The sequence below is a fragment of the Fopius arisanus genome, unplaced genomic scaffold (genome assembly GCF_000806365.1).
Source record: "Fopius arisanus strain USDA-PBARC FA_bdor unplaced genomic scaffold, ASM80636v1 scaffold00166, whole genome shotgun sequence".
NCBI lineage: Eukaryota > Metazoa > Arthropoda > Insecta > Hymenoptera > Braconidae > Fopius > Fopius arisanus.
In genome coordinates, this window is record NW_011887905.1 from 111,615 (window position 1) to 139,600 (window position 27,986).

The window sequence follows — 27,986 nt, forward strand, 5'->3', positions numbered from 1 at the left end:
GAGAGCAGACAGGTGTTCACGATCTCTGGGCCCCTCCAGGCCTTCGATATTACCGAAAACTCATCACATCAATTGGAATCAGTCATTCGGTTATTGTCACGGGCCAACGATAAACTGCATCGCATCTTACAAAAACCAGTGACGAATATTTAAATAATTTAATAGTAGAGCAACCCAATAAATGCAATATACCCTAACAATAATAATATAATTAATTCCTTTAGATGTAATACATCGTTGGAAAAATCATCAATTCCACGAGCAGTCGATAAAAAAAAATCAGAACACCGATATAACATGCTGTAAAAAACCCTCAAATTTTCGCGACTTTCCTCAACTCTGTTAATTTTTCTAGGCAAACGAAAAATTCAAAGAGTCAACAAAATATCCAATAAATCCAACAAATTCCATCCCGTCGTAAAATACAATTTAATAGACCCTCGAGTTTCTCTCACTGCTACATCTCCTCGCCTTCTGAAAACAAAAAACTGTTAAAATTTGAATAAAAAATAAAAAAAGGAAAGTTTGATTGACTCAGTTGATGAGGGTGATTGGGGTTAAGGCAGTGAAGAGGGGTGGCGCTGTGTGTGGTTTCTCCAGTGGGACTGGTGTATGTGTAGTGAAGAGTAAGAGTGCGAGGAGTGTGAGGAGTGCGAGGAGTGCGGGGAGTGCGACGAGTGCTTGTACATAGTTGTACCCTGTGTACCACGTGACGATGGGGAGAGGGAGGCGATGGGCCAATGGGAGATGGCGGGTGCCGGCGTTGGGCACATGGCGGCAGTGCCGGGTGGTTAATGCCGCAGTCGCAGTACGTCGCAGAGTCAGTCGCAGTGGCACTCGAGCGTGAGAGAGTCGCACGCGTCCCCTTGTCTGTTTTACTTAAAAAAGTGAGACAAATTACTAAAAAATACGAACACATCTGTTTTTAAAAAATCGCGCAACCCATAAAAAAGTTTTAATAATTTAATCAATCGAATACAGACAGATATTAAGGAATTTTTTGCACACCCCACGAGACGAAAAAAAAAAGCACTGGCTTTTTTTTTTCATTAAATCAATTATCCAGTCGCAGGGGCAGTGAAACAGATAATCACCGATTATTGACGATTATTATCACGTTTCATACTTGATATTTGGTGGTACGACTTGGTGACATTTATTCCCTCGGTAATAATCGAACGACAGAATAACGAACTCAAACGACCTTCGTAAATTCCCCGCCTCCTACTTCTGTATTGTCTGGTATATTTTGAAAAAGTGAGTGAGGGATAAAGTAAATCAACCAAAGGTTAAATTCGAAAAATCAAAACAGTACGAGAGTTGATATATATTCAGGGTGTTTATAATTTATTTTTGTACGAGAAGCCAATTTCACGTAATTTTTGTACATTTATCTCACCCCAGTACACGAATAATACTCCAATTTTCTGAAATTCAAGTGACGACTAATAACAAAGAGAGAAAAAAAATTGAAAACGACTGAAATAAACGTGTCAAATTGAGAAGTGATTAACAATAATTTATTCGTCAGTACGACAGGGACGAGTGACTCATTGATAAGAATTTATTTTGGAGTTGGGGAGTTGAGAATAGAGAAATAGAAGATGCCCACCAGTTTATTTAGCGACATGGATCGCAGTGTTTGCAATGCTGGGGCTGGATCTCTCGAGGAGCAGCGTGCCCTTCAGCTTGCTTTTGAGCTTTCAATGTTGAGTATCGAGGGTACACAGGGATGTGGTGGAGCTGGTGGTGCTGGTAATGGTAATGGCACTAATTCAGATCCAAGTGATCCACTACAGTCAACACCAACCAGTGTCTTCGAGGAGGCTAGATCCAAGAAGAGTCAGAACATGACCGAGTGCGTTCCTGTACCCAGCAGCGAACACGTGGCCGAAATCGTTGGACGACAGGGTGAGTTCAGATTATCAATATTCAATCTCTTCATCCAAACAAATATATCTTTCACCCACGAATCCACAGAACAAAATATCGTCTCCAAGGCATCTCTCATAATTGCACTATATATGACCTTCAGAGGCCCTTCATTGTTTCTCACATTTTCTCACATTTTCTCACATTTTCTCACGTTAAATTATTTGAATATTAAGATGCAGATGTTTATGATTGTAAGGGACGTTCATTCAAGGTCAGTTGGTCGATAATAATGTCAGTGTTCAGGATAGTATCAAAACCTGGGAATGAGTCATCTGAAGGAGAAGATATTTTATTCTGTTAAGAGGGTCGAAATTTTATGAGGAAGATCGCGATTCCTAATTTTTCATGTTTTGTTAGTTCTGGCCAAATTGCCGTTTTCCCGTTATTTAATAACCCACTAACTCATGAACAAAAAAATAATAATGCGATTATGTTTCTTATGGAAATTTGCAAATTATTCAATTCCTGGAATTCTAGAGAAATTAATTTTTTTACTGAGAAGAATTCAGTTGTGGAAAAGGAGATTAATTGAATTAGCCATGAAGAATTTCTGTTTTTACGAGATATCTCCGAAATGGACGGAAGTAGTGAAATGGAGGTAATAATCTTTTTTATAGTCCTCGGATTTCTGTACAAATAAGGTTTTGATTAATATTTTGTTATCTCCCTTGAGTTCGGAGATATTCCCGAAAAACCGAAGACCTACGTCAACTTGCCTCCTTTCATCATTTTACTACAGAATTTGTTCTATTTCAGTTGAAAATTTGCATTCCACTAACGCCTCTTTTTTATTTCCATTCTTGGATTTTCCAGTAGTTTAATAGTCGATTGAAATATAAAGAATAAGATTAATTAAAAATCCCCGAAATTTCCAATATTTCCCTTGATGTTGGAAAAATCGGCGCCCCATCGTCAGCAAATGAAAAAAAAATCGCTGATTTCCGTAAAAAGTGTGGAAATAAGATTGAAAATGGTTTGATCGATCGAGAGAGAAAAGCCATGAGGAAAGAGAAAGAAATAGGTGAATTCCGGTGGTCGATAAGCCGTTTCCGGAGAAATAGTTCTAGTTATCTCGGGAAAAATTGCGGTGTCCCCAGGACAATACGACAACACGTGTTTGAAGGAATGGGAAAGCACCTAAGAAATGTACCAATGGCAGTAGATAAATAACATTGCGGTGCTGTAAATATTCTTTCTTCATTTCTTCAGGGTGAAGCCAGGGGTTCTCACAGCTCGTGTCCAATCGTTTCTCACGATCTCGATTCAAACGCACGAAATACACTGTTAACTCAAGGTTTTTTTACCCTACGAGGTCGGTGAGGCAAAATTCGAAACGAGAAGTTATAAATTCGTCGTGTTGAAAAAAAAAAAGAGATATCGTGTATGTGAGAGAAAGAGAGAGAGAGTCATTACCGTAGGTCAGGGTGCGGATCCAGTACTTGGGGGAAAAAGTTGGTACAGGGGTCGTTTGTAATTTTTGGTGGTAAATTTTTGATGATCGGGGAAAAGGTGGCAATTTTCTTTTAATGGTTTATGGAGGTCGCCGCCTCCCACGATTTTTTTTTTTTTTTCGTTTGACGGCCTTGTGCGAGAAAGGAAAGAGAAGTGATCTAACCTTGAGTGGGAAACCATCGAAAATCTCTCGAACCTGCGATTTTTGCCTCCTTCGATTTCACGGGGAATTGACGAGTTGAGAAATCCTCTCAGTCAACCTCCGAGATTGCCTGATATTTTTATTGGATTATTGGGCGAACAAAATTAAGTTGTAGAGTTATAAAATTTTCCACTTTTTTGGGGGTTTTTATTATTTTTTTTAAATTTATTGTCGCCATATTTATCATTGTATGGGCATTCACTCCATACACATTAAAAACTCTTGAATAACCGAATAAAACAATTTCGAGGTGCATGCTGGTAAAACAAACACTAACAGATGAATAAAGCAGTCATAACGAGATACGTATTTTGCCGTTGTGACAATAAATGGGGTCGCAAGTACTAATCCACAATTTAAAATGTCGAGATTATAAATAGTATGAAGTAGAAAAGAATGAGCGAATTGGAGAGGGAAAAAAAAAATCAATTGAATCTGTCGTCGAATTGCCAAAGGCGACGGGTACAAAATTTCACGTAGGTACAGAGAGTAATAAACATACCAACACACAAAACCCGACCTCGAACTCGTTCAAGGACCGTGTCCCCATGTGCTCTCAAACTTTCCCAGATGTAATTCCCCTCGGTTGTTTCTCAATAGAAATTCGCAAGCCGATTCTTCATAAAAACCTCCAGGACACCGAGGGTTGAACCGCCCATTCTTACTCGATATCATTGTTGAGAACAAGTTTGATATTCCCTGTGTGAATCATCTCCACAGGTTTACCCATTTTCCCAAGGGGCTAGGAATTTTCGAAATTAACCACTGAATTGCCACTTGCCAATTGCATATTATGATAATCTATCTCACCGATGATGTCCATAGCTCTTGGAAAGTCAAAAAAAAAATCGTAAAAAGTCGTAACGATGGGTGATATGCGCACGCATCAATCCCTTTTTTTTGAGTTTTTGTGAAATTTTAAAAAATGGTATCTGGTGAGGAATAGATTACATACTCAAATAGACAATTCGTTTTGGCGAGTTCATTGGCCGAGGTTGTGGAGTTTGAGACGGACATACGTCCTCGTTTCCCCGCGTCACGGCCACGTGGACGCGAAACCGGTGTCGGGTGTCTAGGCTAACCTTCTGTACACTTTTAACATTAGTTAGCGATTTGGAAAATGGCGGAGTCCGTGGTCACGTGTTGAGTTAATTATGCCCGTAGACACGACTAACACCGGAGAGAGATAAGTCTTGTGGATTCGTTCGAGAATCCATTTCTACTTTATTCAAGGACTCGTAATAATAATTTCACTCTCCCAAGACTCAAATACAGATACTCCCGAATTTCCAGTCAAGACTTTGGCAAGACTGAATTTCAAATTATTAACATATACGTGAAGTATTTGAAAATTTTAGGCTCGATTTTTTTGTGCCTCGAATGAGAATTTTCAAAAGTCTCAAAAGTCATTGGTTCGATCCACCCAAAGCTGACCTTCATATTTCAAAGTCTCAAATCAAGTCTCAAATCAAGACTCAAACTCTCAAAATACAGTAAATTTTTTTGTTATGATTATCTAATGAACTCCATACGCTGTTCTATTATGAGGATGTGCCTAGTTGGAGCATTCTGGTGTGGTGGATGGCACTAGCTTTTTCCTCTGTCTCTGAACGATACACATGTCCCCAACGATATTGGCCGGAAGTAGTAATGAGTGGTTCTACGGGCGAGAGTGGTCATTCCCACTGGTGTTTTCAGTTTCTACCAGTTTCTATTCTCAAGAGAGGCCAGAGGACTTGGGAGGATCTTCTCGTGGCCGATTCAAGTATTGAGACTGAATGAAGCAAAAATCTTGGTGCCTCGTTGTTCTGAAAATTCATTGGACGCCACATGGCGACGGGATGTGTCCCCACCATTCGAGCAGTTTGAGACGCGATGTGAGCGCGGGAAGTTGAATAAAATAACGGATGAGAATAAAAAGAAATAAGAGGGACATATGCACAAGTTGGGCTGAATCCCTTTGGCGTATTGCGAGAGATACGATTCATGTTTTTCCTTAGAATTTCGAATTTCTTTGTTACTGGAGTTTCTTCATGTTCTCACGGAATATAACCAGGACGCAAGCGATAATACCGATCAAAAGGTGAACTTTTAACGTGGGTTGGATGCATTTTTTTCTTGACCATTTCTACCGCAGGAATAACCGCAATACATTATTCCCTGTGGCAACTCTCTTTGGTATTTTTATGTCGCTCATTTCGCGATCTCTGATATCAAGTTGTGACTTTTAGAACTTGACTCAAGACTTTTGGACTTTAATTTCATGAAGTTTCATTTGCCACGCTGTTTTTGGAGTTTGTGGTGAAGAGAAAGCGATAATTAAATCTTGAAATCGGGAATTGAGACTTTAATGAGCTTGAGAGAGTCTTCAGTAAATTTAAAAATAATTTCAACAGTTGAATTTACTCCGGACGTTTTAATACGAGACTTTTGGGATTCGAAACATAATTTTAAAAAATCCCATGTTAGGATTGTCGACTAATTTCAATTCAAGACTTTGCCAAATTTCAAGGGCAGACTTTGAAAAATTCTTTGAACTCGTTGAAAAACCGAATTTCAAAATGAGGGTTCAATATTTTTTTTTGACCACTTCCACCGCAGGGACAACCGCAAGATTAAAAATTTCCGGTGGCTCCTGGCAATTTTTGTCTTCACGTGTCTCCGTATATATTTTTTTCTCCATTTTTCTCGTGAGTATAAAGAGCTGCGTTTTAATGGTTTGGCCGGGGGAAAAAGTGGCCTTTTCTCTCTATAAAACGTGTCCTCGTTTGTTTGTGTAATACGATGGCGAGGCTCTTTGATAAGTTCGTTATCAGTGTGCATTGTGCCTCGTTACGTGTCTGGTTCTCCACACAGCTCAGTTGTGAATATTTCATGGGAAATGTTGGAATTGGAATACGAAAAAAAAAAAAATATTTCGACCTGGACCCGTAGACGTTGGAGTTTGCGGTTGAGGCCGCCCTTTGTTGGCCTCCGAGAGAGCAGCTGCCACGATATTCCAGGGGGCCCTTTCCGTTCTCATACACTTGGAACTCGATCGACCCTCACGGGGCCCTTTTCTCTCTCACACCAGACCCACCTTTTAGCCGATGAGGAAGACTGAGACACCGAATACCGAATATGCGAATCGTCTGTTCACCCAGAAGGTGAGACCGCCCCGGGAGTCTATGGATGAAGAGAGACAAAATAAGAGACTTAGAGGATGAGGGAAAAAAAAAGTGGAGAAAAACAATTCTGAGGGCCCCGAATTTACTTGTCCCGCCTAGCAGATGTTTGGGCCCCACTATTTTCTCCGTCGGTCTGGGTTCATTTTTCTTTCGGATTTCTGTTCCGTATCTCGGATATTTCTCTTGAAATATGAGTATACACTGAGTTTTCCGGCATTTTCTGCCCTCTGGACACGGTTTTCTTGATGATCACGAGAAATTATCGTTTCTCTAGGGTGTGTTACAAGTGGTTGCACAAGTTGGAGAATTTTTCCATGGTCATCTGCAGAGCATGTCGTATAAGTTGGAGTCAGGGATTTTTTTTTCTTATTGATGGGTAAAATGGAGAGGAATTTCACTCGGTCGTTCTCGTGTTATCACGAAGTCGTGGATCATGTTGCGAGAAACAATAGAACAATTTCCGTTGTCAAACGTGGTGAATGGATCGATATTTCGCAGGGATGATCGCCAACATTTTCTCAAGCGTTATCGACAGGTGAAGACAGGTTTCCTCTTCCAGGTTTACGTTTACAGTGCATACTCGTGGGTGAATACTCGTAGCAAATTATGAGACGTCTTTGTCTCGTGGATATTGGAGACTCGAGTCTCACGATGAGGGACAATATCGAATGACCTGGTGCACCAGATGATTTTCACCGAATTCAATCGATCTGTCTTTACGTGGAAAATTTATATTCATAGGAATATCCTATCATCCATCCATATCCTAATCAATTTCTCACGTTCATGATGTCGCATGTTGAGTCATGACTCAAGGTGAGACTTAAAGTCGAGACTTTGCTTTGCAATTTTCAGTTAGATTGACGTTTTCGTGAGTTGTCAGTAATATTTCGAATGCCTAGTCGTCATTTTTCGGCGTATTTTCTGCGAGATTTTCTGATACGGATGTCCACGTGGGCGGATCACCGACCACTTCCGTCAGGCCACAAAGGGATACTCGATCATGAAGGAATAACCAGGGTAATGCACTTCCGGTGCACTGGTTTTCCCCACTTACACATGGGAAAAAAAATATCAATTTACAAGGACCGGTATTTTTAGGAATTGATCCTGATATTGTCGTTTATGAAGAATTTTTTATTTGCAAAAATTCTGAAAGACAATTTCATAAACATTTTTTTATACTTTATTTGAGTTCAAATAATTTCTATTTGATTAATTGAGATCCGTACTCTCCGGTTTTTAGGGATGGATTATTTGAATCTATTTTCTATTGGGTCGATCGAACGGATATTTACTTGAGATCGAAACTCAAATTCAAAATCAAGATAAAGTGATTCGAGAATTTATTCTGACGTCATCGCTGTAACTCAATAAAATTTCCGAGAGAATTGAGAAAACTCGAGACACCGTTTTGTTTTCAATCCAACTACTTGTTTTCATCCACAAGTCCAGATGGAATTGAATATTTATTCGAGAGTTGACGCAATCGACTCGGTAGATTTAGAGATATTTTCATCTAATTTTATTAGACTTGATTTGAAGTCTTTCAAGACTAAATTGCAAGACTCAAAACAAGATTAATAGTTCCACGCACTTGCGCCAAGGGATTTTGACTTGAATTTTTTTCCAGTGAAAAAATAAAGTTGATAAATTTCTTGGGATAATTTATTCACTTCTTTTTTCGTGGCGATTCGGACTTATTTAAACTCTCAACGGACTTACAATGTAGGAGACACGAGGCGATTCTAAGCGCGCGCACCAGTGCGTATCCTAGGTCAAGACTGACCACGAGGAAGGGGAACAGTTCGTTTCACTCTTGAGCTGCGATGCAACAAGAAAGTTCACCGGTGATTGAATCATCTTGTCTATTTGTCTAGCAATTTGTCTAGCATCACACGTGTGAATTCACTTGTTCCGTTCGACGATAGAGAAAATAAAAAAATAAACAAACAGGATAACACTGTTTTGAGATGGAACGCAGTGCGATGACTCGTCTATTTCATTCGAGGTACGTCTAAGCGGCTTTTTTACACTCGTTTCACTCTCGATCTCGACCAAGTAAAAGTAAAGGGGTTGCAGGAGTAAAGGAGAAAAACACGAGAGAGGGGAGTGGCAGTGACCGTCACACACAGACCAATCGCCAAGGTGGATACACTCGTGGTGATTTCAACAAAATTTTGGCGATCGCTTACCGATGATTACGCGAGTTCAAGTCTCGTTGGAATTTAATTTGAGACTTATTTGAGAAATCGACTCAAGACTATGCGACACAGAATTTTCGCCAAATGGAAATTGCCAGAAAATTAGCTGAAAGAACAATGTGAAGTCACCTGAAGATCTTGACCTGGCGCATACCAAAGTCTCATGAAAACTCAAGACAACACCATGTCCCGATTACGAACTGTCAAAATAATGAAATTTCTCCCATGATTCAAAATGGTATAGACAAACCGAAACGACACTTAAAAAATTCTCGAACAGGGGTTGATTTGTCCTCATTACCTCACCAGTGATCAAAGGTTCTGCTTCCACTGACCTTAATTGAATACTAAGTAAGACGTTACGTCACGTGTTGGTTACACAATATTCGACATGTTGAAACAAAGATCGGCAAATTGGTCGTTGCTTTGTGACCGATAATGAAATTTCACGAGGGAGTGAATGACTATTTCAAATATTGAAGGAGTTACTCACGGACTTTGGAAAGTCTAAAATTATGCCGATGGGAATTGAAGGAAGATCGATGACATGAATTGGCAAATTCAGGGGGGGGGGGGGGAGGGGGCAACAAAGAGGTAACCAGAGATTCTCAACTCCACGTGATTTCAAGATTGGTGAGACCCTCCTCTTTGTTCGGAGGACCAGTCGCTTGCCTTGAAACAAAGCCCCCAGAGTTGCTCCCCTCTGTCTCGCAGCGGCTTTTCGTCGAGGCGCTCTCTATTATTAAGTTTTTGCTATTTATTTGTGTCTGCACCGGTGGTGGCACAGTGAATTTGGCCGGTTCTGATACCATCGCATACCAACACACATGCAGAAACTATGCAATCACTGGAGCGGTTTGGGGAACGAGTCGACGCCCTCTCCGAGGGAAAAAAAAATATATATATATATATATATTCGTTGGACCAACGCTTGCATCTCGAGACCACTGGACAGGTGCAAGCCAGACGCATTTTGCTAACTGCGTGGGAGAAAATTGCCATGAAATCACCTGCTCATCCCTTTTTTAACCATTTTTTTTCAGTTCAAACTCGTAGAATTCACCCGCATGGGGAGAAATGTCGGTGTGTAATATCAGAAGAGCAGGAAAATTAACAGATTTTTGCCAGGAGAATTGCAACAATTGATTTGTACTTCTATTCAATTTGGGATCAAATAATTTGAGGAAATTGAGGTCTTGATGGCGGCAATTGCTGATGGTCATAAAATAGTCTGAAAGGATAGTAAAACGATTTTGGCAATAGATGAGTTTTCCAGGAATATCTCGAAATATAAAAGAGATACAGATATTTTAGTGGATTCCTTTTTTGCAGCTCTTGATCCATTCTCCAGAATAGATTCTGGGAAAAATTTCGCTATCTTTTTTGGATCAAGAGATTCCTCGAAAAATCCCGAACCGTGAATAATTAATTGAAATAAGAATTGTAAATTATTGATGAATGATTAATCTTCATACAAATAGGCCCGACTTGCTATTTACCTCTTTGCCATTTTATCATTATTGACGATCACCCGATATAAACGATCGATTGGATTTCTCTCCGTTTTCAACGGCTTTATTGCCCATTACCATAAATGTCTCGAACTAGATCGAATTGTCGGACAAAAGTGTCGGCTGTTGATAAAGAGAGAGACATAAGATGGCAAATGCTTGAAAACATTTTTTGGAGAAAGTTTTTCGCCTCGGAGGCATTACATATTGGCGCCAATATATCCACACTCGTTTTTTCGGGGTCTCCGGAGAGAAATCGGCCACAAACGCAACACTTCTCAAAAGTCTCAGGTATACATCATGGGTCTATTATTTCCCATGTATTTCCCCCATCTTGTAAGTATTAACGGACCATTCGGTATACAACGAGCAACAAAAACTGTCGAATTTCGTGAATTTACCTGGTTGTGACCACTGGCCTCTGTCGGCATTTATACCTGGTGAGTCTCAAATTGGCAGAAAATCCGTCGTTCCGATGATTTCATTCTCCCAAATCCCAAAAATTCTTGTATTCATCCGTATGGAAAACGAAATTGCCCCTCGTTTCGTACACCTATAAAAATTAATTATTTCAATTGAATATTTTTATCTTACACTTTTTCTTTTATTTAAACATGTTCTTATCATAAGTAAATAATTCCATTTGTTTAAAGATCGAAAAATATTGAAAATTTATAAACCTTGAAAAAATTATTCAACGTTCATAAAAGTTCATGAGACATGTGTGAGAATTATAAAATGCAAAAATATTTTTTCATCACGACGTGCCGAAAAGTGACTTTCCCGCACATTGCGAAGAAAAATATTGTCGGTAAATTTATTCGGTAAATTTATGCGGTAAAAAATCGGTAATTTTTGCCAAAAGGGCGCGAATTATTTTGAATTGTGTTAGATAAGCAAAGATGGGATAGAATCGAGTGGCAATAGCTAGGTGAACAGAATTTCTTTAAATAAAGTTGTCCGGCATTATCGAATGTGTTTGGGCGTTAGAGAAACGAACGGAAGAGACCGTTGGCGCGTGCGTTGAATTCACGACAAGCACATTGCGCCGATGGAGAAGAGGGACACCAGGGGAACGAGAAGAAAGAGCAAAATAGAAGCGGCATGGTAGCATTATGAGAGGCTCATGTGTAGCGAGATGAGCCAAAGTGTTCGTATTTAGGAAACAGAGAGGAGACAATCCTTGGAAGTGCGGTATCGTCTTCATCGTCGCTGTGTCGACCCCGTTTCCTGGAAGAATCTAGATTCTTTCTCTCTTTATGTTTCCATTTTTTTTTTATCTCGACTACGCGGAGCCGTTCTCTGGCGCAGTTCACCCGTTCCCTGTACCCCATTACCCCCGCACCTCAAGTCGACGTTCTCGCGTTTTCTGGGGACGTGGTCATTTTTCGGTTGAGGCTATTTGTCTGTCTAATGACTTTTTTACTCATTTTCTCAATGGGTTATCGGTTCCGTCTTTGGTCGTACTTTATCTCGAGGTGGTGGGGTGGCGAACTGGAGGAGTCAGGGGGTGATCCAGGAGGTGGTGGCGGTGGAGGCGACGGTGGGGCTGGAGATGGAGGGGAAAATCACACAAGGGCTTCGTAGTAGTGATACGTGGTTACAAGGTTGCTGGTTATGTTTTTTGTCGTTGGGCTTTTTGAGGTTGAGAATCGCTGACATCGAATCGTTGAACCACGGAGTGGTTCAGTGGCTCCAAGGCCGGCGGAAACCACGGGTGGGATGCGCACAACCGACAAACCGGGCCGATGGAGGGAGTCAGGAGACCCTCTTCCCCAGCCCCAGAGTGCAATTCACGAGGTGCCATACACACACATGGCGTTGTCATTAGGATACTTGGGATTGCCATTTTTGGAGGGCTGTTTATGGAAGAAATATTTCTGAATGTAATTGTGGGAAAAACAACTTTTTGCACATTAATTGAAATTTTTCTGGGGAATCGCAGGTGAAAAAAATTCAGCACAGTTGAAATTCAACTTGAAATCATCATTTTCAAATCGTCAGACTGACCATCCGGATAATTGGGGGATAATTCTTTTCTGCAATTTAATGCTGAAATTTTTAGGTGAATTTTAGGGCTCTGTGCAAATTTTTTAGACACTTGAGTTTTTTTTGTTTTAATTATGAATTTTTAATGTTGAGGTGACGTCGGAAATTGGCCAGGCATTAGAAACTTTGCGGGCTACTTCGTGGTTAGAATCAATTATCGATTGTTCAACGTGGATTTGACGTGACGTTTATTAGAAAATGGGATAATGGGGATAAGAATTTGATGGAGTTCTTTGACGCGAGGCACGTGGTCATTCAAATTCTAAGATACTGCTGCCAGACGATGACTTATCACTAATCTTTTCTCTCTTTGGGGTTTCGGATTTAGAATTCCTGGAATTTATCGATGGGCCATTGCGTTCGTCAATGTGGACATTTTTCTTTTGAATTCTCGCGGCGTCTGCTGACGACAGACTTCACGGCAAGAAGATTAAGTCCGGAAGTTCTAGAATTCTCGTTATCTGTCTTTGAAGACAAAAAAAATAAACCTCATTTCCAGATCTCAATCGAGGTCTGAAGTCTCAATTTGAGACCGCTGAAATTCTCAATTCAAGTCCTGAACTTGTAAAAGCCCAAGATTAGGACTCCGAAAAGTCTCAACTCTCAAATTCTCGCAATTTGAGATGACAAATCTCAATATCTGGTCCAGCAAACTCGGCTAATCAGCGAATTCATCTAATGATGATTGATGGATTTAAAAAAGAGTTGAAAAAAATTTAACTTCCAAGCAGAACGTAATCGTAGATTTATCAATGGCCTCGACACGTAGGTACAATACAATCACGCATATGTTAATGAATGATATCACCGGAATGAGCTGCTCCATTCATGCAGAGTCGGAAAGAATTTTCAACATTGAATCCAAGTATCCATTCTTCGATGCAATATGGAAATTGAATGAAAATCCTGACAAGTCAGTGTCATTCATCTCGTGCAAATTACACGTGCAATCTCCCCTTCTACTTCCATTTGGAATAAAATTCGCTAGGATTATCGATTGAATGATTTTCGAGGCAGAGGTGAAACGGATTTTATGCAGCCAAATGACTCTGCGATATCTTTCATCTTTTCTGTTGACTAAATGAATGATTAATTTTTAATAATCAAAATCCACAATCAAAAAGTGTTACATCCAGATAATTGAGATAATTCAAATAATTCCGAGTTGTTCAATTTTCTGAAATATCGATTCATCGACAAGTTATTGGTTTCGAGAGAAAATATCAAAAGTCTTGTAATGATAAATGGTGAATCGATAATTGATAAAAATGATTTGCCAAAATTTGGATATTTTTCACCGGTAGGTTGGCATTTGGTAATTGAAGAATTGTCTGCAATGCAATTAATTTAATTTTCGCCACGGCATAATCATAGATTTACGGTACCAGTACAGTTGCTCGCGCCACATGCTCGATGTACATGAAGCCGTTACGATATTGGGAGATTGCATCTAATCAGTTACTGCCGGCAGTTGACACCGAGACTATTCCGCAGAAACGAACACCGTCTCACATTAAAATGATTAGAAATTCTAATCGTTCCTTCGCTAACGGAAGTCTCACCCTAAAAAATCAAAATTCACTTTACCATTTAAATTGTAACTTTCAAGTGCCGAATTGAGAAATTTCAGAGATGAAATATCAATTAAATCAATTCCAAACGGTCATTTTTTTTTAATATCAAGGAAAATTTTAATGTCTTTGGTATTAAAAAATTGATGCGTTTATTAATTTTTCCATCTAAACCAACAATTTTGAATCATCATGAGAAGTTCGAAAATTTAAAAAATTGATTGTGGAAATTATTGAATCATCGATTATTACGATATGAATAATTCTCATAAATTATTGGATATTTGATAAAAATATTTATTTTTTCCGAGTGCAAGAGTGTGGGATTAGTGGACCGGTGAGTCAACAATTGCAATTTTTTTTATTTATTGTAGTTTCAATTCCGTCCAACATGTTTTCCTTTTCTTTCACCCAAGTACGCCCCCCTGTTTAGTTTGTCTCGGCCAACGCGATGAAATTTCAACGGACATGCAGCTGTCGTTGGTCTGGATATAATATGCGAATTACGACGAGAAAGTAAAACTCGAGTAAAAAATATGAGGAGAAATAAGAAAAAGGGAAGGAAACAAAGGAGATGGTGCAGAACGATACCGATTTTTTGAGAGAGGCTTCGGGTTTCACTGGGTTTTTCGTACCTGCTGAGAAATCAAAGACATTTCACCCTGGGATAGGGGTGTATTGTCGACGATTCAGGCGGATGCACTCCAGAAGAAGATGTCTGAGGATTTTGTCTAGATATTTCCCTTCATCGATCTTCCTTTTGTTGTTGGTCTCTCAACGTTTACGGTACACTGGTACAAATTTCTTGGAATTCTAGTTGATATCTTCTTTGAATTTTCAATTATTTGAGTCTGTGGTAATGTTCTTTGAACTTAACATTAATTTTGAAAAATCGAGAAAATTGAATTTTTTATGATTTTGCACAATTGGCGATTTTGCGGATCGCCAGTGCCATAAATTTGCTGTAAATTTTATTGTAAATTTCTCCTCGTGGTAACGAGTCGATGAAAAAATAAACCGAACCCGGGGGAGTATTTTCGCAATGACTCACCTGGAGGAAGTTTCAACCGAGAGCGAAAGCAAAATAGGTGAGTGTCGAGTAATAGTCGTGGGTAGCGACTTCCACACATAACTTGACACAGGACTCCATTGTCGTCTATGATTTTCACCAGACATTTGTTGAATTATTTCGATTGGACGAGAACTCGCGGAAGCGGTGAGACGATAGCCAGAGGGAAATTTATTTTACAAATTGCACGAGCAGATGTCGACAATTTTTTTATTTTCCGTGCCAAATTCCATCAATTTCAATTCAGATCATCTTCTCACGGAGAATTATTAAATTGTATTATTAAATTATAAGAACCTATAATTCAATTCTCAATTTTTCATTGATAACAACCGTGGAATTTACGTAAAAATTGAATAGCGAAATAATTGAACATTAACCATCAGAATTTTCCAAAATATTGAAAGATAATATTAAGCCGACCATTAAATCTCAAGATAAAAATTATTTAAAGTGGTTCGAAGTGCTGATGGATCCCCAGTAATTTGGCATCTGCCAAATTTGCCATAGCGAATAAATAGTAGTGGCTGAATCTTAATATAGTAAGAATGACCCCCCCGGTTGACACAAAATTGTTGAATATGGTCGACAAGAGCTCCAATGATGCCTGACTATTCATTTCGATACAATTCTCCACATTTAGCTGGCTGTCGAAATATCTCTGAGTTGTAGGCACTGTCCCTCTTGGTGTCAGTGGAGTTCAATCTTAATATAGTGTGACCCCCACTGCCATTGGGTGAAGTCGTCGGGTACGTGAAAGAAAGAGATGAAACTTGTGCGAAGCACTACAACTTGGCGTGCATGCCCGTCCATTGCACCTTATACTGCGCGCCTCGGTTATTTCAGAGACACCCCAAGACTTGAAGGGAATGAGACAAGGAGATATGTAAGAGAGAAAGATGCAGAATAGTCCGAGATGCGTGGCACTTGCGACCAAGATTGCCTGAGAGAACTCCAACAGGCCTGATGCAAGTGTCATCGATCTATTTGCGGAGGAATTCCTCTCCTCCGGTGGAGGATTCTTTTTTATTCCCTCTATCGATATCAGTTATGTCCCACCGAAACGGGTATTCAACGTCCTGCATCACTTCAAGTATATCCCGCACTATTCCTCCGTTAATTTTTCACCCGGTTCACTAATGAATATAGAGCATCCATATATATGTGCTATAATATATTTAGTGCATATAGCATGAGCGTAGAAACGAGATTCCCGGAGGTCTCTGCGGTCGTCGCCTTCTTGGCGAGGTCACGGAAATCGATCGGATGGCCATATTATATACGTGGATTATAGCTCGGTTATATCGCGTGCTTTCGACCGATATCGCTGGGGTAAAGTCACCTTCAGTATCTGGAAAACTCAACCGGTCAAATGGGCATATTTATTTTGAGATTTTTGTAAGGTTGCAGGGTAACTTTAAAGTCTCGACTTGACGATGATTAATCGACCCATGGGGGTTGCGACTTTTATAAGTCCTGATTCGAGACTCCGAACTCAAATCGTGATTCAGGAGTCTCTTCTGAAAGACTCGATTTGAATGATTTATCGAAATTTCAAGTTAAGACTTCTTGAAGTCTCAAGTTGACGAGTCAAGTTACTATTAAAAGTCAACTAAAACGTTACAGTCTCAAAAGATTGTATTCTCAAATTTCAAGTGCACACCCATCCACCCCTTCATAGACCCAAGTAGACTTGAGATAACATTAGAAGGTCTTAACTTGATACTTTGAGGGCTCGAAGGACTTGTGAAAGATAGATAGATGTCCCGTGATAGATAGATTCTTGGCTTTTTGACCAACATAGAAAATTTTGGAAATACAATGCACGAGATGACGCGCGGTCGTTAACACAGGGAGTAGTGCTGTCATTTGCGTCGGTGGCATCGACTTTATCGTGCTTGACTGGTGAGTTTCCTCAGATGATCTCTCTCCTCTTCTCTCCGGTTCTCTCTGTCGAGTGGTAATAGGATTGGTGGCTAGTGCAATAGTGGGGAGGCGCACGTACACACAAATGCATCGGTTTTCTGTCGCGGTATTCTCTCTCTCTCTCTCGCGAGCGCGTTGCATTGTGGGGGTGTTGGCCTTCAACTTGACGGCGCAGTTTCACTGACCTGCCTGAGAATCTTCCACTCGCGTCGTCGGCTCGTGCGACCCGTGCCTGAAACACCCAATCGCCTCCCCCACTGCCTTTTTTTTTCCATTCATTTGTTAGTGTTTTCGCTGCTCTCTGGTTGAATGGACGAGCATTTCATTGTTAGGGAGGACTTTCGGAGAGAATCGTTGAGGCATATCGTCATGAATTTCATATTCAGAGTCATCAACTTGGTGAATATATTCAGAAAAAAAAAATAGTCCTCAGTCAAGTCCGGAGATGCTTATCGGAATAACGATACTCATACGCGTTTTCTCAGTTTTATCTCTCGGCCTCATTCAAATCGATTATTTTACTCGATTCGATTTCACGTCCGAGTGACTCTATTTGAATCAAGTTGGAAATTCACTTGACTGAAGTGGAAAATGGATTTGGATGAAGGTGAATATGAATTTTGAGCAAGTGAAAAATGTTTAATGAGTACTTTTGTTTTGGTATGCACGACTATCGTCGGATTGACGAGTGTGGGAGTGATGGGACGATGATGGTACGCAAGAAGACCTCCTTGGTTTTTCGAGAAGCTCGGACAAAGGCGAATCGTCTCGATGCCTTTTTCTCCTCCCGTTCGTTCGCCTCACCTTGGTCGCGGCCCTTCAACTGTCTACGACCCACGCCCCCTTCCTTCTTCACCCCCTTCTTCCCTCTCTTTTTATCCTCCTGTCGTCGCTGCTTGCCCTCCCCGGTTTACTGCCTCTCTCTTTCCTCCATCCTCTCATTTTCACCTCTCTATCCCCAGCTTTCTGCGAACGTCATGCTGCACTCGTAGATACCGAACGGGAACAGTATGGGTTCACCTGCCATTTTTTCATCCATCGATTCGGCATACTGCAAGCACCAATTGCATAAAAATTTACTTTTCAAATATTTTGACAATTACTACGGCGCACACTAAAAACTCGAGAGTTTCTTAGAATTCTGTCTAAACCATGACTTGTTATATTTTTTTTTGGTTTACATGAATTTTTTTTTTAAATATCCAACTGCCTGTTGCAATTGCGATTGTTCATTCAGAGACAATATCGAAATCGTCCTCGCCCTCGACATTGGATCCACCAAAAGGATCAAGGATACCTCATCTCCGTAGTTAACTTTCACGCGGGCCTAGGGTATTGCTAGCCCCCAGAATACAAAGAATTGTAAGAAAATCAGGTAGAGATGATGGAGAAGTAAAAAAAATCCCATCGGCATTCCCCTCTCGGTTATCTGTGAAAGAGAACTCTGGATGAATGTTAAAAAAATGCTGAAGAAATCGCACGGGCGTGGATGGGAGAGAGAGGGAGATAAATGCGTTTAGAGTGAGACACGTGATGGCGCGCGCACACGATGGGAAATAATGCGAATGTTGGAGAAAGAAGGTACCAGGAGTGGTTCACCTGCATTGCTAGCATTGCGCCCGGCGACTCAAGGCCAGAGAGTCTGTGAGACCTGGGATGGGGTGGTGGGGAGGTAGAGCAAAAATTGCAGACTTGCCGAGACATTCTTCTCCCCTTTCCTCAATGATACAACCAATACTCATACTTGAATAATAATCACAATAAAAAAATTTATTGTTGCCGAATTTTTATTCAACTCGATAAAAAAAATCCGCGAAAATGCAATTGAATAAAAATGCAATGTTGCAAGTGCCCAAATAAAATAAACTTCACCCCTCCCCCCAGAGCTTGATGATAATGTCTCGGTTTTTATTTTTCTGATTGCAGGTTGTAAGATAAAGGCACTCCGTGCCAAGACAAATACCTACATAAAGACACCTGTGCGTGGTGAAGAGCCAGTGTTCGTAGTAACTGGACGAAAAGAGGATGTTGCACGTGCCAAGCGTGAAATATTATCAGCAGCCGAGCACTTCTCCCAAATTCGTGCATCACGCAAGAGTTCTCTAGGTGCACTGCTTGGTACACCACCAGGACCACCAGCATCAGTTCCAGGACACGTTACAATTCAGGTACGAGTGCCATACAGAGTTGTTGGTCTTGTTGTTGGTCCAAAGGGCGCAACGATCAAAAGAATTCAGCATCAGACGCACACGTACATTGTAACACCATCGCGTGATAAGGAGCCAGTGTTCGAGGTGACTGGATTACCAGAGAGCGTTGAGGCAGCTAAACGTGAAATTGAAGCGCACATTGCACTGAGAACTGGTACAACAGCTGGTCCTGGTATGGTTGGTGAAGAGGTTGATCTTCTGGGTGCACTTTGTCGAGGTGGTTTGGGCTCTATTCTCGGTAGTCTCGATCCACCAGGATCAAATGGCTCAAATGGCTCAAGCAGCGGTGCATTCTCGAGTAGTGGTAGCTGCAGCAGTTCATCAAGCAGCTCAGGTGCACCAGGTCTCAACGATTTAGTGGCTATTTGGGGTGCTGGATTGGAGCGTGATGAGGGACTCGGTGAATCACCCTCATTCGAGTCACAGGCAGCATCAGCATCATCAATATGGTCATTTCCTGGTGTTGCACTTCCATCAAGGCCATCGCCACCAGCATCAGCTAGTCCAGCTAGCCCAACGGATTCTCTTCTTGGTAGTGGTAGCGCTGGTGGTAGACGCGAGTGCGTCGTTTGTGGTGACAAGGAGGTAACAGCAGCACTTGTACCATGTGGACACAATCTCTTCTGTCTCGACTGTGGTAATAGAGTTTGCGAGAGCTCTGATCCCAGTTGTCCAGTGTGCTCCAGGCCTGTACTACAGGCACTCCGAATTCTCTCTTAAACAGAGTCACAATGTTTTATCGATGATCCATGGACTTTGTTTTATTTGATACCATGATTTAATCTTTTTCTCGTCGTTATATTTTTTCACATTATTTTTCAATTGAGCCGTTTTCATTTTTATTTCAATCGAAGAGCTTTTTTTTTCGAACGATTTGGAGACCATCGAGATTGAGGTGGAAGGCTCATTCGAGGGACCCTAAAAGAGTCTGGGAAGACGCGCACAAGATTTTCAATTCCACACTGCTGCTGCCAATAAGTCTTAATGATGATAATTATTGTGAGGATGTAGAGCGAGTTATTTAAAAGAGAGAAAAAAAAAAATTTCAACTCTATGGAAACCCGGGGAATTTCAATGCGTTCGCTCATTTCCCGCGTCGACCGGATACAACGAATCGATTAATATTCCGTAGCTGTAGATCTGCGACTTGCAAGGGCCATTTGCCAGTTTCATAACAAAGAAGATTTTAAGAGAATTCCAATTGAGTAGAACCAAAAAAAAAAAAAGAAAATGATAAAAAATAAATGAAACAAGGAGGAAATTCAAGGGTTTGAAGGATTTTAGACACCGCAACCCCGTGGGTATCATCCTGGGAAGTGGAGGGGAGGGGGAGGGGGGGTTATAACAATATATTAAATATAAAAAAAGAACGAATAGCTCAAGCGGCTCAACTTCTTCCACCCGCCATCCCTCGCTTAGAGTATTATCTTTATCTTTATATAAGCAACATAGCAATTGAAATAATAATATATATTATATAAAAAAATTATAAACATAAATATATATATATATGAATATTTTATCGAGAATTTAGATTTTGTATTTTCGCGCGTTTCGCCGACGGGATGACTGGCGGAAGTTCGAGATCGTCGGATTATATTTAAACGAGGAACAAAATGTAAAGAAAAAAAAAATGACAAAATGACAAAAAAAAGTTTAAAAAATCATGGAAAAAATGATAAAAAATAATAATGTAGAAGCGAGGTAGATTGCGGGGTTGTGGCGGTGATTTTCTGGGTAGAGGTGTTTCTCCCGACTCTCCGTAATTTAAACAAAATATATTGATAAGGAAATACAAAAAAAAAATGAACTCATTAAAATCGTGTGCACATCTCCTGTTGAAGCTCGTCTCCTCGCGCCGTGTTCTCCCTTGAGTGTAATCATCAACTAGCAGTAATCAGATTGTAAGTAATGGTAGAAAGATGAGAAATAAGACGCACTTTTCGAGTAGAAGACCTTCGAGGGCGCATGTAGCTTTTATTTCCAGAGACGTATTATATTATGAAATATCTATAAATATATATCTATATTAGAGGAATATTATATGAGAGACAAGAATTACGGGGAATGTAGATTAGGGTAAGAATCCCAGTCTGAAGAAATTCGTCGGACTTATTATTCCATTTTTGCTTTTTTTTTGGTTATGTCGAATAAATTTTCGAACGGCCCACATGAGTTTCGTGTCGTGGTGGCGCCACTGTATTGTTTCGAGATTTCTCTGTATTATCTTGTCAATCATTGCCATATAGATGAATTTTCAAGTCATGACTCGAGCGACAGCAGGCTCGAGGGTTTAACACTTATGTGCTCAAAATATTAGGTTTGAATGAACGTTCAAGACCCACCGGTGCGAGGAGATACGAAGAGTTGCATTCGTCTTTCGTGATTTTTATTATTTCAGTTACAATGCATTCTCCAGTAGATGTAGAATCTCTTGTGCGCGATATGAGCGAAAAAAGATAAAATTATCTCCTCATTTAGATTTTCTAGATATTTATAAAATTTTTTTTTATTTCCTTCAAACGACGAAAATAATATTGATATAATTGATGAATCGTGACAGATACGGACGGGAACTTTAATAAAACAATAAAATATTCGAATAATTACAAATTTGAGTTCTCAGCGATAGCAAACGCGTGAAAAATCGCATTCGACCGCACTCTATTGTATTATAACATTGTGACAGAAAAATGAGAGACGAGAGAAGAAAAAAAAAAACTACACAGCACCATTTGGTGGAAGATTTATTATATATTTTCAGTTCAACGGCAAGAATTCTATATTTTTTCTATGTTACGTATAAAAGTTTAATGATGAGAGTGAAGTAGATGCTGACGAACAAGAATTAAGGGACATGGTGATGACGTACATGCATACATATATATATATTTATAGGTATTTGTCGGTGAGCATTAACATTGAACAACTATTCTCTGATGGAAACATAGGTGACATGTAATTGGGGTGTTTAAGATATTGTAGATTACGCAGAGATAAGGGATACGGATAATGTCATTCACTTCAACATAAGTCTGATTGCAAAGAGGAAGATTAATGAGAATATATTATAATTGAAAATATTTGATTGGGGCAGGGGGAGGGGAGGGAAATAGAGCGAGACGCCAATTAATGCATTTTATCTCCGGCAGGGTGGTTTTGCAGGGCGATCTTGAGTGCGGATTTTTTATTAGATAAGAGTGAAGTGGTAAAGGATGATGAAAAATTCTCAATACATATACATATAAGATTATTAATATATTAAATATATATAAATTAAGAAAGAAAAGCTAATTATCTTTATAACTATATATTCTACGGCGCGCAGAAATCTTTTCTTCGTTCGATGCTTATTTTATTATTATTATTATTATTATTTTCTCTTCGTCATAATAATCATTTTATATTTTTCAATTGTAAAGGTAGTTGGGTACCAGTTGGGGTGAATTTATTCGAGCAGAACAGCACGGCTGAGTCTCGTATGGAGTTTAAAACTTTTGTGGGCGGTTGCCGAATTTCAGACTCATGTGTTTCAGTGTGCAATTTGAAAGTCTGGAGTGACGAATGAATGGAGTTATTGGTTTTTCTATTAATTTTGGGGGTTTTTCTTTTAACTATTATTTTAGAGGAGAAACAACTTAATCTTGGATAACTTAATTGACTACGAAATAATGTTGTCGAGAACCTCCGCTAGACCTAGAAGATTTATCGGCTTTGATTTTTTGATTAAAAATTTTTTTTTTGGGGGGGGAGGGTAATCAAAGCTAATCAGGGGGGGAGGTACCTTCACTTTGGCCGAGGTTCTGACATCAAAACACCGCTCGTTGCTCATTACTTTTCATAATTTTTCACCTTCACAGTCACGTGTCATAGAAAATCGATCCTCAAATATTTCGAAGATGACTTCCATACGTGTTTTTGTGATAATCCACAAAATTCAATCAACATAATTAATATTGAGAAATTTGCAATAATCTTCATATTAAAATATCTAGTAACAAATAATGTAAATCAGTGAGAACGTGAGAGGTTACATTGCAAGTTCGTGAGATCCTTCTCGACACGTTTCTGAGGATATTAATATTAACATGAGATTAACTTAATTATCTAAACGAGAGAAACAATAGGAACGTAATGGTATTAAGGCATTAAACGTAATGAATATATAGCCATTGGCTGTGACCGATAACTGCCATTTTTTCGTAAAAAAAGGGAAACTTAAAAGCAAAAAAAAAAACGTAATGAGTAAATAAATATGCCAAGAATAAAGATGTAGGATTTTTTCTCAAAATAGAAAATGATGACAAGACTAAACGTGCGATAATTCTGATTTGGTGTGATATTTTGGCAAGATTTCTCACGGGGTTATGGGGCTGATTGAAGTTTAATGTTCACTAGTGGCTGTAGGCGCAATTATTATCGGCGCGTGATTTTTCGTAATGGAACATTTACCCTCAGTTATTTCACATTAATTGCTGCCCCATCTCCCCTGAGTACGATAAGACATTGATTAAAACATATATGATGATAATAAAAGAAAAAAAAAATGATGAGGTTTTAGTGAACGCGAACATGACGATACATATCTCAAAGAATAATAATTAAACATAAGGATAAACTAGTAATAGGTCAAATGAAGAGTGAAAAGAAAAACCTAAAAAAAGTATAACGTATATGATTTTATCGTAAAGAGAAACAAATATATATAGAGGAAACAAAAAGTGAAAAATGAGAAAAAAAAAATTGATGATTGTTGCTTAATTTAACTTGTCTTTACTATATTGTCATATTCTATTTACGAGATATGTTATGTATTATTATGAATGTTCGTATAATTGCGGTATATTATTATTACTATTATTCATTATCATTATTATCATTGCTATTATCGCTATTATGATTATTTAATGAAACATTTAATGAAGTGTCGTAAATTTGCTTGACGCCTTTTTTGCTTTATTCTCGTAAAGGACTTCGTGGAATGGCTAATTGATGATCTTTCATGAAATAAATATTTTATTTTTCTCATCCGTGGTTATTCATATTTTTCAAACGATCCATCAACAATTTTTAATGATAAAACACTGTCAAAGTAAATTCACTGTTGTTTTTTAACGGGTGAATATTGATATTGGAGATTTGGTGTGCCCTTTCGGATATTTTTGATATTTCCCGATATTTCCTCGATTTAGTGATCATTCAAACGCGATTGCTGGTAACGAGACAAGTACGGAAATATATTCCCTCAGATAATGCTCAAATTGTCCCGCCACCCGCACTGAAAATTAAATCTAAAAACTGGAAAAAGATCCGTCACTCATCAATTCGCGAGACACAATCGCCATTTTCTATTTTCCATTTCAATTATCATGTTTGTCTAATTTTTCATTTGAGAATAAAGAAAAATGAGCCAGAGGAATGATTTGCCGAGGAGATCGTACAGTAATCGTAATTGCTTACTTATTCCCTACTTAATTATCAGGTTCATTAGCAGGTCTCGAAGTCATAGAACTAATTGCGCAGAGTTCATGTAGTCTATCGGCATATCTTAACCGTATTTAATTGATTTTAATTTTTTATTTTTCCTCTGACCGGCATTATCATTATCTGTACGATATCAGGTTAATATTTAGTCAATAGCTGTTTGCATTAGCAGTCGCTGAATTATTTAACTCGCATTTATTTTTACTAAAAAAGAATAAACAAAAGATTTAACGCGCAGCTTTCAGCCCACAAACTCGATCTCAGATATATATTTTTTTTTCCTCATTATTAAAATAACTTGCGTTTTCTAATGGGTTTTATTTCACTATTAACACTGATTATCTTCATTAAGTGCGCTGTTTCTTTCTCTATCTCGATAACAGTTTATTTAATCGTTAGTTTTCCGTTCTTTCTGAATGTGTGATTTTTTTTTTCTCTCGAATGAAAGGTAATCAATGCAGGATGCTGATGACGAGTGAAATTATTCAATGAATGAACGATAAATCGCCGTGAATGCACGAGTCGAATTATTGAGGCAACCGTTCGACAAAATGAACAAATTAAATAATTAAAAGAAAATCAATTGAACATAGAAAAAGCAGTATTTCCAAGATGTAATAATACAATCGTAATTTAAGGAAACGATATTACAAGGCAGATCGAGGGGGAGACACTTTTATTTCAATTCAAATACATCTAATGGTGATTAATTAACTAAAATTATACAAAAAAAAAACTAAGATGATTTAACAATGGTGCGCGTGTTGAGACACGTTATTTGGGTATTAGGAAAAATTATCTCGATATGAAATCGATATGACATTGGTGAGAGTAAAAACGATGGGAAAATGGAAGAAAGAATAGTTTTTCATTATAGAAACATTATGATTTTTTAATTTTTCCCACCTTCAGACGCCATTCGATGATGGATATTTATGAAAAATCAATTCGTGTGAGAATCTACGTTGAGACCATGAACCTTTTATCGTTTTTCGAAAAATTCCCTAAAATGTGTGTGTGTCGACATGTAGATGCCCCACGACAGGCATTATTATAGTTGTCATATTACGATTGATTACGAATTATAAATTATTCATTATTATATTATGATTATTATATATTGAATGTTGTGCGTAGTTTTCATTTTTTTGCGTTTCGAGGAACACCAGCATCATGAGGGGTATACGGTGAAACTGATACAAAGAGACATTTTAATGACTAGATGATGATAAAGAGAGAGAAAGAGCATAATGCGTGTGAAAATATTTGATGAGATAAATATGGTAAACACGATTATTAATATATGTAGTGGAGATATTTTATATTTCGACAATTTTCATCATCACACTTATTATTATCACTATTGATAGGTTAATTATTATTTTGCTGTGCTTCGATTTTGGTGGAATGAACAGCGATGATGGGGATTATTTGGGATTATTAATTGGTATTAAATCATGATTCATTAATTTTTGATGATTTTTTTTTTCGGAGTGGATTATGGGACTTCATCATCGTCGTTCATTTTGCTTGAGTAAGTGCCGTTCTGTTTTGTGTTTTTGTGTTTGTATATAATTTATCAACCGCCACAAATCAACTCGTCATCATAATCATCTAAGTATTCTGTTCCTCTCGCAAGTTTTTCTTTCCCTCTAGCGAGAGAGTGTGAGATAGTGAAAAAAAAAATAAATAAAAAATAGTGAGGGCGAGATAATAGAGGGAGTGAGGTTGAAGGAAATAAGCGAATTATAATAAAGAGTGATGTCGGAGAGTGGGACACGAGCCCAGTGTTCGCCTAATCGCGTGATGTTATTTATTATTATTATTTTTTATGAGGAATCCTAGTTTTGCAAATGGAAAGGTTGAATTTGGGTCTGAGGATTTATATCTTCTTTTCCTTCGTTTGTGTTTATTATTATTTTCACCCCTTTCTCCTGGTTTTCATTATTATTTTCTCTTTTCTGCGGGCATCTTGCCTTATTCAGTTGAGAGATATATTATTTTTTTTATATTTTTTTTTTTTATTTTGTTCAGATTTTATGATTTTTCAATTCAAAATCTGCCAGACGCTATTGACTGACACGTGTTTTGCATTTACAATACATTATCTTCCCGTAAAATAAAATAAATGGACAAAAATCATGAGAGAAATGAATATATTGAGGAGAGAATCTTGAGTATTTATTTTTGGGCATTATTCGACAGTCATTGAGAAAAAAAGACTTTTCTGCTCTCGTGAAAGATAAATTGAGTAAAGGATTAAATGGTGAATGGAATGAGACAGCGAAAAGAAATAGTGTAAATGCAAATATAAATTACCCGCAGCAAAGACAAATAATGATATATGCTAGGGCACGCGATTTAAATACAATTATTAATTACTATTATTAAAGTACGCATAAAATGGAAGAAACTACAAATGCCACGAACGAGTGAGAGAAAAAATTATTTTCGAGTGCATGAAAGAGACAAAAAATGAAATAATGAGAAAAGCTAAAAAGAAATAATTAATACGAAGAAATAGCTACAAGTTTATTATTTTCTATATTTTTTTATGTAATTTTACGAACACGATAATATATTATTATTAGTATTATATTATTATGAATATTTTAATATATAATATGATTCAAATGAGAGCACTTTTGTTTTTTTATTTACATTTCTTTCCTCTCCCTGTATTTTCCATTTTTTCTTTTTTTTTTCTTCTTCATTTTTTTTTTTCAGCGAGCGTCTCGCTTCTCAACCTTCGCCTGAATTCAAAACTCTGGATTATCCTGAGACTTTGAGAACATTCCGAACAAATGCTTAACCCAAAAGACTTAAATTGAAACGTTGCAATCCACTTCGATGCTGGGAAAATAATAAAATTGTACTCACTCGTCGATTTAAAAAATTTCGTAAGATAACGTACATCAATATTATCTAGCATAAGTATTTTTACGAAAGTCTTACCAAGTACTATTTTAGTAGAGAAAAAAGAAGAACTATTGACAAAATACATGATACATCTACACTGATACACTGAAATATCTATATACATTCAGATTATTGAATAAAAAGTTATGTAATTTACATTGAAAACTCGACACTCTTTTTTTATTCTCTGACACTTATGTTTGGACATTTTGTTATTAAGGATATCGGACAACTCTGATATTTCGTCTTGGTCTCGCTTCGTCTGCAGTTTGCCAATTTTCACTGAA

General features: G+C 38.3%; 1 protein-coding gene across 1 annotated transcript; it reads left to right on the forward strand.

The window, feature by feature from the left end:
* The first annotated feature begins 816 nt into the window (after positions 1–816).
* On the forward strand, positions 817–27,115 carry LOC105272375 (RNA-binding protein MEX3B). The gene is made up of 2 exons (XM_011314481.1): positions 817–1,911; positions 19,013–27,115. The coding sequence occupies exons 1-2, from the start codon at positions 1,605–1,607 to the stop codon at positions 20,014–20,016; spliced, it is 1,311 nt and encodes a 436-aa protein (XP_011312783.1). The 5' UTR covers positions 817–1,604; the 3' UTR covers positions 20,017–27,115.
* Positions 27,116–27,986: the final 871 nt, after the last annotated feature.

Bases quoted from the DNA above. Each gene is read 5' to 3' on its own strand.
- LOC105272375 (XM_011314481.1), top strand. From the start codon at position 1,605: ATGCCCACCAGTTTATTTAGCGACATGGATCGCAGTGTTTGCAATGCT. The intron at 1,912-19,012 runs GTGAGTTCAGAT...TTCTGATTGCAG, and splicing joins CGAAATCGTTGGACGACAGG to GTTGTAAGATAAAGGCACTC.